The sequence below is a fragment of the Andrographis paniculata genome, unplaced genomic scaffold (genome assembly GCF_009805555.1).
Source record: "Andrographis paniculata isolate CXL003 unplaced genomic scaffold, ASM980555v1 Contig37END, whole genome shotgun sequence".
Taxonomy (NCBI): Eukaryota; Viridiplantae; Streptophyta; class Magnoliopsida; order Lamiales; family Acanthaceae; genus Andrographis; species Andrographis paniculata.
The window spans coordinates 6,673,236-6,685,164 of record NW_026137570.1 but is presented as its reverse complement, the minus strand read 5'-3'; the positions used below and the strand labels follow the sequence as shown (position 1 = coordinate 6,685,164).

General features: G+C 24.3%; 1 protein-coding gene across 1 annotated transcript; it reads left to right on the top strand.

Moving 5' to 3' along the window:
- The first annotated feature begins 1,746 nt into the window (after positions 1 to 1,746).
- Positions 1,747 to 4,698, top strand: LOC127250180 (adenylate isopentenyltransferase 5, chloroplastic-like). The gene is made up of 2 exons (XM_051273341.1): positions 1,747 to 1,817; positions 3,834 to 4,698. Exons 1-2 carry the CDS (start codon positions 1,747 to 1,749, stop codon positions 4,696 to 4,698), a joined length of 936 nt encoding a protein of 311 aa, XP_051129298.1.
- Positions 4,699 to 11,929: the final 7,231 nt, after the last annotated feature.

The window sequence follows — 11,929 nt, the reverse complement described above, 5'->3', positions numbered from 1 at the left end:
TCTCAATATCCAATAACAAACATTTAAGGGTGGACTGGGATTAGGTGCTGAACTATAAATACAAACATAAATTGCTACAAAAATACACTCCACACGTGCTTTCCACCAAAATTTATCAAAATAAGAAATAAAAACACCTAAATTTCATGTTACATTCAATTCAAACAATGTATTCAATCCATCGGTTAAATTCAAAAACCAATTCAATTCATTGATCAAAACTAACAATTCATCCAAATTCAATTCATCAAAATCAACCGTCCATCAATCATCAGAGTCAATTTTTTGTTCCCCCCCATCTCGCTTTCGGCCACCAACGCGTTTTCTTGCGCCCATCTTAATATGAGGTATAATTTCCTATAAATAAAAAACAAGAGTATAATTGATATACTTTATTGATTTAAACTAATATCCAATTAGAAAAGAAACATCAAATACCATGTTAGAAAATGTCGAAATAAACTTGGGTTCACGGCGGATCCTGGGTTGGCCGAAGAACGGCGGTTTTCGGCAGCGATCTGGGCAAGTGGTGATTGACTATTCGGAGGAAAAAGAAGAGAGTGAGGAAGAGATAGATAGAGAAGAAGAAGAAGATGGCGGCGGCTGCTAGGGCGGGGGGGCGCTGTCGCAGCTGGACAGTGGCGATTGTCGGCGCGATTTGGTCGATCGCGAGAGAGAAAGGTGCCGAGAAGAGAGAAAGAGATATTTACGTATATACAAACCCACACTTAATTTTTTAAACTTAAAATGACGATCCTATCACTTTTCAATCTAAACCATCCAAATTTATCTATTGTTATAGACGGTCCATATTCTATCAGTATGGTGATGATTGATGCACACTGAATTCACCTCTTTTAAGGGTGTATTTTACAATTAGCTGATAGCTTTTAACCGTTAGTTTGTTTGACTAGTTGATTCAATTAAGTATTTTTATTAAAATATTTGATAAAACAAATGTTTGATCTTAGTTGTTTATACGACAATCGATGATATTTACATTGTATTTTAGAAATATCAACTGTATTATTTAAAGTTTAAATTTTTTGTTATTGGTTATCGAAAATTATGACAGTATTATTAATAAGTTTATTTTACCATTTCTAAATATTTTTGTAAAAAATAATACATTTTTACTAAAAAAATAATAACTTTTGTATTGAAAATACTAAAAATATAAAAGAACAATATTTAAGTATATCTATTTTAATTATTAATTATTAATTACTTTACTATTACAATTCAATAAATTTAATCTATTTATTTATTTTAATAGAAAATTTTATAATATACATATAAAAATAAATTAATAGTATTTATATTTTTTTTTCTTAATTTAATAAATTAATATATTTTACAAAAAAATAAGAAAAAAAAAATATATATATATATAGAACATTAATAATTTCAATTAATTGAAATTTTAAAAATAAATTTATAATTATAAAAAATTAAAATATATTAAAATAATAAATAAAAATACGTGTAAGAAAAATAATTACTCCTAATTTTTAAGGATAAATATGGAATTAAAGTGAAACACTCGGGATATAATAATTTTTCAGAAATTAATTTTGAAGTTCAACAAATTGATTGAAAAAACTTATTTATAGAATACTATAATTAATTTTTGGGCAAACTAATTTTTTTATTCCGTAACTAGACTCCTTTATCATTTTAGTCCCGTAATCGGAGGCTATTTTAAAATAGTCCCGTAAGTAAAATTTTTTCTCAATTTAGTCATCAATGCCTATGTGGCATCTGCGTGGCGGGCTGACGGACACGTGTTGGCCAGATCAGCGTCACATGGCTAACGCGTATCCGCCAGGTGGATTATTTTTATTTTTTTCAAATATAAAAAAATTACAATTATAAAAATAAAAATTAAAATTAAATATAAAATTATAAAATTAAAAATTACAAATTACAAATAAATAAAAAAAATAAAATTATTCATATGTCCGTTAAGTCAGCACTATGTGACTTTTAATAATTTATACATTAGTATATTTTTTAATTATATTTTTTATTTTTAATATAAAAATTTAAATTATTCACTCGGCGTTGATCCGATGGACATATGGATAATTTTATTTTTAAATTTTACTTTTTTGTATTCTTAGTTTTTAATTTTTATATATTTTATATATTTAGTTTTGATTTTATTTATTTTTTATTAAAAATAAAATTTAAAAAATATATATCCACGTGGCAAACACATGTCGTAGCGCTGATCTGGCTGACACGTGTCCGCCAGTCTGCCACGCGGATGCCACCTAAGCATTGAAGATTAAATTGAAAAAATTTTTCACTTACGAAACTATTTTAAGATAGTCTTAAATTACGAGACTAAAATGATAAAGGCTCAAGTTACAAAAACTAAAAAAATAGTTCATCCTTAATTCTTTTATTGGTCGAACAGTTAAAAACTCTTAAATAGATTAAAAGATTTTAAAAAACTAATTAAAACCTTCTAAAAAAATCTCAATTTCAAATTTAAACTAAACAAACCCCAAAAAAATTAATTAGTATACGGCCTCCTGCCCGCGCAAATATATATATATATATATGTATTTGTTATATTATTATAAAAATCACTCATATTGAATTAACATGGTAAAATATCATTTTTGTAATTTTATCAACCATTAACTTATTACATATATATAATTATATATAACTTATCGACAAATAATAATAGTATATTGATAATGAATATGTTAAACAAATTAGTATCTTATTTAATAATAATAATAATAATAATAATAATAATATACACCAAATATATTAAATTAATAGGTTCATTCATTCAAATTTTTTTCATGTGACACGTATTTCAATATATATATTTTATCATCTCACAAAAATCAATATTCAATATAATATTATTTTTATATTACCGATACAATTACTTCATATAAAAAAAAAAAGAAAAAAAATCAAATCAAAATACAAACAAACAACCCAGTATCTTATTTTATATTATTACCAATTCAATTTTATAAACAATTTTTAGTTTCCATATAAAATCAATTCAATATTGAAACAATATAAATATACACAATAAAAATATTTAAATTTTAAATGTTATATTGAGAATATATGGTACATTTATTTAATAAGTATCTTTTAATGTTCTAATTTCAATTATCATTCAAAATTTATCCACAAATCTAAATAATATTATGGCAAGTCAATAAATTTTATTTCAAATATATTATTTCCAAAATGTTTAATTAGATATCACCTTCCTTAATTTTATTTTTTTAAATCCTTATCCATCTTCTAATTTTAGCTAGCATAATATTATTAGGAAAATAATTTTTACACTTACTTTTTATTTTTTTTAAACTTATTTTTCATAATACAAATTTTTTGAAAAAAACTAACTATAAAAACCCTTTGGTTTTCATCAATTCTTCAAATTACTAATATATTCATTCTCTTGCAAATCATCTTCTAAATCTCCCAAAATTCTGAAAATGTAAGTACATCCTTTTATTTTATTACTTTTTTATTTTTAAAATTCTACAATTTTTATTTGAAAATAATATTTAAACTGTCGTATTTATAAAATCGACATGTTATTGATCTTTTTTCAATGTTATACACGTGTAATGTTTTTATCATTTAAATTATCTCACATTTATTAATAACTATTTTAAATTCGATTCGACTAAGTAAATAACTATATTTTAGTATATACAGAAATATATAAAATAATTATTTCGATAAAATTATAAACACATAAAAAATAGTATGCTTTTCTTTTCTTTTCTTTTTCTCTTTAAATTACGAAGTTTTCATTTGTAAATGCATATATATATATATAGGTGTACTAAGGATTTCAATGGAAGCTCGAAGGCCGGGTTGAAGAACAAGGTTGTCGTCATATTAGGCGCGACGGGGACAGGCAAGACGCGCATCTCGGTCGAATTGGCGAACCATTTTAATGGCGAGATCATTAACTCCGACAAAATACAAGTCTACAAAGGTCTCGACATAGTGTCGAACAAGGTCACCCCCGAAGAAGCCGGGGACGTGCCACATCATCTGCTAGGGTTCGTCGATCCCGACGAGGACTTCACCGCCGAAGATTTTGTTCGATACGCGATGCGCGAGGTGGAGGCGATAATCGAGCGCGGGAACCTCCCGATTATCACGGGAGGTTCGAATTCCTTTCTAAGGGCACTTTTGCTAAATGATCATTCATTTAGCGTAAAATATGAATTTTGCCTCATTTGGATCGACGTATCTGCCGCTTTCTTACATCGTCGCCTCTTGACTAGGGTCGATCAAATGGTGCGAGAGGGTTTGGTCGACGAAGTCAAAGAGTTTTTCAACCCTAACGGCGATTATTCGCGTGGGGTTCGACGAGCAATTGGGGTTCCGGAAATGGACGAATTTTATAGGCAAGAAATGCGCTTAGACGAAGAATCGAAGGTCGAGCTTCTCGAGGCGTCGATCAATCGTATCAAAGAGAATACTTATGTGTTGGCTCTTCGACAACTCGAGAATATTTTTGACCTTTGGAAAGACTTAGGATCTCCGATGATGCATCGTTTCGACGTGACCAAAGTGTTAATTGAAAATAGCACGAAAGTGGAGCGAGCTTGGGATACCTATGTGCTCGGGCCGAGCGTCGACGTCGTGACCGGGTTCTTGTCCGAGAAAAACATGGTCGAAATCGATGGCTAGTCGTTATAAGCTTAATGATATATATATATATATATATATTATCTATGAGATATGATCGATCTTTAATAAAAACTTTTGTGATACATTTTGTTGTAATAAATTTGCATACATGTTACATTGGATGCAATCTATTGTTATAAATACTATCTTGCTCTTACATTTTATTTTGTTTTGTATTTAAATTCGACAAATAAGTTCATAAATTTGAAAACTTAAAGCTATATTCTTTTTCAAGTTTAATTTTAATTTTTTTATTATTCAACTATCATAATTTTTTTTTTATTAAATATATAATTTCTTTTTATTCAAAATTAATATATTTGTTTTGCCATTTTGATTGATCCGATATCAATTTGTTCATTCCTTTTTTGGTATTTTTTTAATAAAAAATTGTAATCAATTATGGTTCCTATAAGTATTAAAAAGGATAAAATTTACATCTTATTTATTATTACAATAACGCCATAAAATAAATTTAACCACGTTACAAAACATCCAAGAATAAAATTATATATTCATCTCTTATATACACATAAAATATTAAAATTTTAAAATCTATATGTAAAAAGTAAATAAATATATTCATAGAGGACCGAGTGAGTATTTTATGTCAAAACATTACATTCAATTTACATAGTATTCATAAATAAATAAATAAATAAAATCAAATTATAAAAGAACACACTTTTATTGTTTTTTTTTTTTCAAATTTATTTTAGTAATATTCGTTTATATATAAATATTTCTTCTTTTAAAAGTGTTGTATAATTTTATTTTTTTTTTCTTTATCTAGAATAATATTGTATTTAAAATCTATTCAGATATTTTTTCTTGACTATTTCCTTACAATATGAAAAAAATGTTTGTTCAATTTATTATTTTGATGTAAAAATATATACGTTGATGAATGCTATTTCAAATAATTTAGACCAACTATTTCAAATAATCCTCAGGCCAAGTATTTTGTGTATGAATAACGAAAAAAATAGAAATTTTATTAATGTTCTTCTTGATTTTTTCCCCCATTTTTTTACTATATAATCTCATAAAAATTTTGGTAAAAATATACTCCCTCATTCCCAGATACCTGCTACACGGTAGATACGGTATTTTAGGAGGGGTGTAATTAGTAAATAATTAAGAATGTATTAGTGAAAATAATTATCTTATAATATAAATAATTATAAATTAAGATAACTAATTAATTTAATTAAAATTTTAAAAAAATTAAAAAATTTAAAATGAGATTAAAGTGTGTAATTATTTTCCAAAAAATGAGAGTGACATGGTACGTGGGACGGATAGAAACGGCAACATGGACATGGTATCTGGGACGGAGGGAGTATTATTTTACTTACAAAACATTCATATATAGTTACTATTTAAATACAAAATCAAGAACGACATTAGCTTCAAATTTAACTTTCTATCTTTATCAAATTCAAATACAAAATCAAGCACAACATAAGTTTCAAAATCGACTTTTTATCTTTATTCATGAATCATATACTCGTACTTATTGTTAGACTAAAAAATTTCATTATGTCATTATTTTCGAACATAAAATTGAAACACAACAAAACGCGTGTTCAAAACAATTGTTTGAAAAAAAAAAAGAAATAAATTAAGTTTCGTTGTATTTTTACTTACCCGAATATTTTAACAAACAAGAAGATAAACAGAGTGAGAAGAGTTTATCAAACAAATTATCGAAGCAAGGTTGCTCTTGACTTTAAAAAAGTTCGGGGTAAAAAAATATATATATATATAGGAGCCCTTAAATATATATAAAAATTATATATTGTACATATAATAAAATATAAATAATTATCTTTTCTAATATTTTTAAATGAAAAAATATCAATAATAGTAAATATTAATTTTTATCTAATATATTTTTTTTTTAATGCACAACAAAAATCTTAAAACACATATAAATGGCTCCTAAATATATATAAATGATAAATGATAACATTAACATTTCTTTTTTCATGAAAATTTCACTTGTATTAAAAGTTTACCGAAAAAAATAGTAAGAGCCGAAATTGTATTTTTAGACGAAAAAACTTGAAATATAAATAAAACAAACAAGATCTAAACTTAAATGCACGTATTGAATCGAATTGAAAAGAATGAATATAAAAATTAAAAAATATTCAAGCTCAGTCCCCTAACATAGGGGGTGAGCAAAATATCCGAAATCCAAAAATCCAATCCGAATCAAATCGAAATTTAAAATTTGGTTCGGATTTTCGGATTGGATCAGATTGAACTTTTAACGAATTTCGGATTTTCGGATCCGTATACTTAAAATTCGAACTAATCCGAAAATCCGAAATATAACATTTAATATATTTTTTTATTATACATATTTAATATTTTATTATAAAAAACTCAAATTTATTAATTATATTTTAATATATTTAATTTTTATATATTATATATTTAATATTATAAAATAACAATAAAACTTAAAAAAATTTAAAAATTAAAAAAAATAATAAAAATATTTAGAATTTCGGATTTTTCGGTTTGGTTCGAATTTTTTAGTTCGAATTACGAATTTTCGGATTTCGGATTTCGAATATTTCAGTTCGGTTCGGATTGATTTTTTCAAAATTTCGAATTTTCGAATTGGTTCGAATTTGGCAAAATCCGAACCGAAAATCCGAATGCTCACCCCTACCCTAACATACCCTCAAAATACAAAAAAGACCGTACGGAGAGGTTGATGTAACAATTTCGAACTAACTCGGCCTATTTTTATTCCTAGATATATAATTAATTTTTATTTATATATATAATATATTTAAAAATTTAATTAAAATTATTTGATAAGTCGAGGCATGCTTAGCCAGGCCTTAAAAAATTTCGAACTTATCTTTTAGGCTCAAATACTTATTCTTTGTGTTGTGTTCGAATCGAATTTGCAGGTCATATTTGTTTTTGCCGACTATTGAGATTGACGAACACGCGATGTACAGAGAGTTCTAGAAAAATTTTAAAACTCACAAGCATCGCAACATAATACTCCCTCCATTTCAGATATCATGTCCACATTGCCGTTTCTGTCCGTCCCACATACCATGTCATTTTTCTTTTTTGGAAAATAATTACACACTTTAATCTCCTTTTAAATTTTTAAATTTTATTTTTTTTAATTTTAATTAAACTAATTCGTTATCTTAATTTATAATTATTTATATTATAGAATAATTATTTTCACTAATACATTTTTAATTATCTACTAATTATACTCCTCCTAAAATACCGTGTTTACAGTGTAGCAGATGCGGTATGTGGGACGGAGGGAGTAGTATAATACACTTCTCGTCCATCGTATTTAGTTCTTTTGAGTCCATCACAAAAATTAAAAAAATAAATATTTTATTAAAAAATAGAAAAAAAAAATAATAGAGAACACTTTTGAAAATTTAGTTAGTAATTAAAAATGATGTAATAACATTAGTAGCATTTATAGTAAATAAACGTGGAATTGAAAATAACAGTTAAATATTGATTAGTTATTTTTTCAAATATAATAATAAGTAAAATTTAACGAACGTGAACAAAATTACAAATAAATTTGATGGACTAAGAAAATATATATATATATATTTACATAAAAAAAAAAAAAAAACTAACTATTTCACAATGAATAGTAGTATGAGATAGAAAATACAAAAAAAATAAAATAATATAAATTATTTTTTTAATCCCGTAACTAAATCATTTATTATTTTAGTTATGTAATTAGAGTCTTGCCACAAGCTAGTCTTGTAAGTGAATTGTTTTTTTCAATTTTAGTCCATCAACGCCGAAGATGTCTATCTAACACCTACGTGGTTTGTCAGAAACCACATGTCCACCAGGTCAGCGACACCTGGCGGACATGTGTATTTTTTTAAAAGATTATATTTATATATATATTGTAAAATTTATGTATTTTGTCTTTTTTTAAAAAAAAAAAATGGACCAAATACAAAATATACAAAAAAGAAAAAAAATTCACGTGTCCGCCATATGTCACCAATCTGGTGGGCACGTGACCTCCAGCAGAGTCACGCGGTGCCACGCGTACATCTCTGGCGCTTGAGGATTAAAATCGCAAAAAAAAATTTACTTAAAAGATTGATAACTAAAACGATAAAGAGTTTCAAATTAGAAAAATTTTTTATCCAAAAGTAAAATTCCTACATCACATATGAGATGGGTGTGACAACATCCAACCAATAAATCCCTTTCACTAAGATGAAGAAATGTAAATTTGCCCGTATTTTTTGTTATAATAATTTTTTAAATAATTTTATAAATTGTAATTAAAAATGAAAAAGAAGAAAAATTAGGTATAAAAAATGAAAGTTGCACAATTTAAAAATATTTCAAATTTAAAATAATAGTAAAAAATTAATATATATATATATAGTTGGGATTAAACTTTTATAATATTAGATGTAGATTAAAAATATAATAGTGGTAGTAATTAATTTATTATTTAATTGCATAATATATATATATATATATATATAGATATATAATAGGATAGCCACCATATATGGTAGATGGTCAAAGCAATTAGGGTTTAGGGTTGGTAGTTGGGACCATTATGGTTGTCTCAATAATTGTACTTTTCTCACTTATTTATTTATTTATTTATTTTATTTTGAATATTTTTAAATATATGTTTAAAAAAAATTAATAGATTATACTGATTATTTTTATATTATTTATATAATTATCTATATCTCATATAATTTTTATTTGTTTTCAAATTAAAAGAAAAAAAAACACACTATTAATTTTGTACGTAATAATTATTATTTTGATCGTTAAAGTATGTATAGCAATCACTTTATCTTTAGAAAATGTTCTATTTTTTTTTTTTCTATATTGTTGTTTTTATACATCCCATTTTTAGAAAATGATTAAATATTTGAATTACATTTTTAACAAAATAATTTTTAATTGTTTAAATGTTAATTAAATTAATTAATTATAATAATTTTGATTTATTTATACTGTATTGTGATTATTTTTAATAATATATTTTTAATAATTTACTAGTCATATCCGTCGTAATATCTCATATCTATATTATAGTAAATTAAAAAATAATAATATTTTATTAATTATAGATGATTTTGATATTTTTATCATTTATATTTTTCTGTATAAATTAAATATATGTGTTAGTATATGTTTATAATATATGTAAAGATTAATGATATTTTAATATTAATATATTATTATTTTTACTATAATAAAATATCGAAACTTGTTAAATTTAAAAAAATATATAAAAAATGATAAAAAAATATACTATCAATTGAGAAGAAAGAAAATTTATTTTAAATAATTATATAAAATTAAATTCACGACAATATTCCATTATCAATGTATCATATAATATTTTCAACATTTATATATTAAATAAAACACTATATTTATATAAATTTTATTTAAATAATCAAAGTAATAATATGTTCAACATATGAAACTAACAATTATAGTATATTACTAAATTAATGACATATAATTTTATAAAATTTATATTTGCTCAATTAAAAAAATAAATATGTTAAGTAAAAATAATAAGATGAATACATTAAATTAATTATGGATTGGCATAATATATTAAACATTATATTTATATCTATTTTTAGCATTATAAATAAAAAAAAAAGTAAATTATTATTTTTTAAATCCTCGACTCTTTATCATTTTAGAATTTTAAAAGAATTATATTTGAAAGTCTTATAAGTATAAATTTTTCGCTAAATTGGTTCTCATATATGGGATTTGCCACGCTGATCCGCTGTTGCTTACGTGGCCGATATGTCATCGCCGCGTAAATGTCACGTCAGCTACATGTGAATTTTTATTTTATTACAAAATATCCTGGTAAACTGTTTTAAGTCGTGTATCTGACAATCTTTATTATTTTAAAATTTTAAATGGATTTTATTTGAAAATAGCCCCGTAAATATATATCTATTTTTTTTTACTGAAATGGTCCTCCGATGTGGCATTTATGTGACGATGACATATCAGTCACATTAGTGCTATGTTGGCAACGGCAGATCAGCATGATGAGTTTGGTATAGAAAAACTATTTTAGCGAAAAAAAATTTATTTACAAAACTATTTTTAGATATATATAATTGTAAAAAAAAAAACAAGTTATTATTAAAGAAAAAGTCAACTTATAAAAAAGAAATTATAAATAAATCTTATTATATAATTATCTTTGTATTACTAAACAAATGTACATAATTTATATTTTTAATATAATACGTATTAATTATTAATGATTTATTTATTTATTTTAAATATATACTACAGAATCTTCCAGCAAGAGGTCAAAGTTGTTCTTCCCTTGAAATTTAATTTATTTGTATCTTTCAGATATTGAAAAAAAACTCAATTAAAAATATTCTATGTACTTTTCAACATTATTTTTTTAAATATATATATTGTGAAAACGAGGTAGTGGCGCAGATTAGCCGACAATTTCTTATAATTTGAAAATAAATAATTTGTTTTCAATTCAACCTAAGTGGTAAATCAAGCGTGCCATAAGAGATAGTAAATTATAGTTGTGATATCAGGTCTTAGACGAAACATCTACTTCCTCCGTCTCATAACTTGATATCCATTTGCCTTTTGCACGTAGTTTTAGAAATATTTGTATTATATTGGAATGTAGTAGAAATAGAGTAGAAATAACTAAAATAATCTTATTAGTATGTGTCATAGGTAACGACATTTGTGTAATATATTGTAAGTTGTAAAAGTATTTGTAATGTTAGGTAGATAGTATAGTTACTAAAAAAAATGGATACTTTGTTATAGAACGAACTAAAATAAAAAAATTGATACTTTGTTATGGGACGAAAGAGAGAATATTATTTTTCATATCTTATTGTGAAAATAACGATAAAATCTATAAATTTTCTCAGGAAGGGTTGCACAATACCCTCACTTAATTCATTTTAAAATTCGACTATGCTAATAAAATTAAGTCGGATTTATTTATTTTATTATCTAAATTATTTTAACAAGTCAGATATTTCTATTTTTTTTTTGAAGTTTTGATTTTATTTTTATTTTATACAATTTTTATTATTATCTATATAAAAAGATATAATACTCTCTTTGTCTTCTAATATATAAAACTATCACAAACTAATATTATCGTTATGATATTTATTAAATTTCGCACAAAAAAATA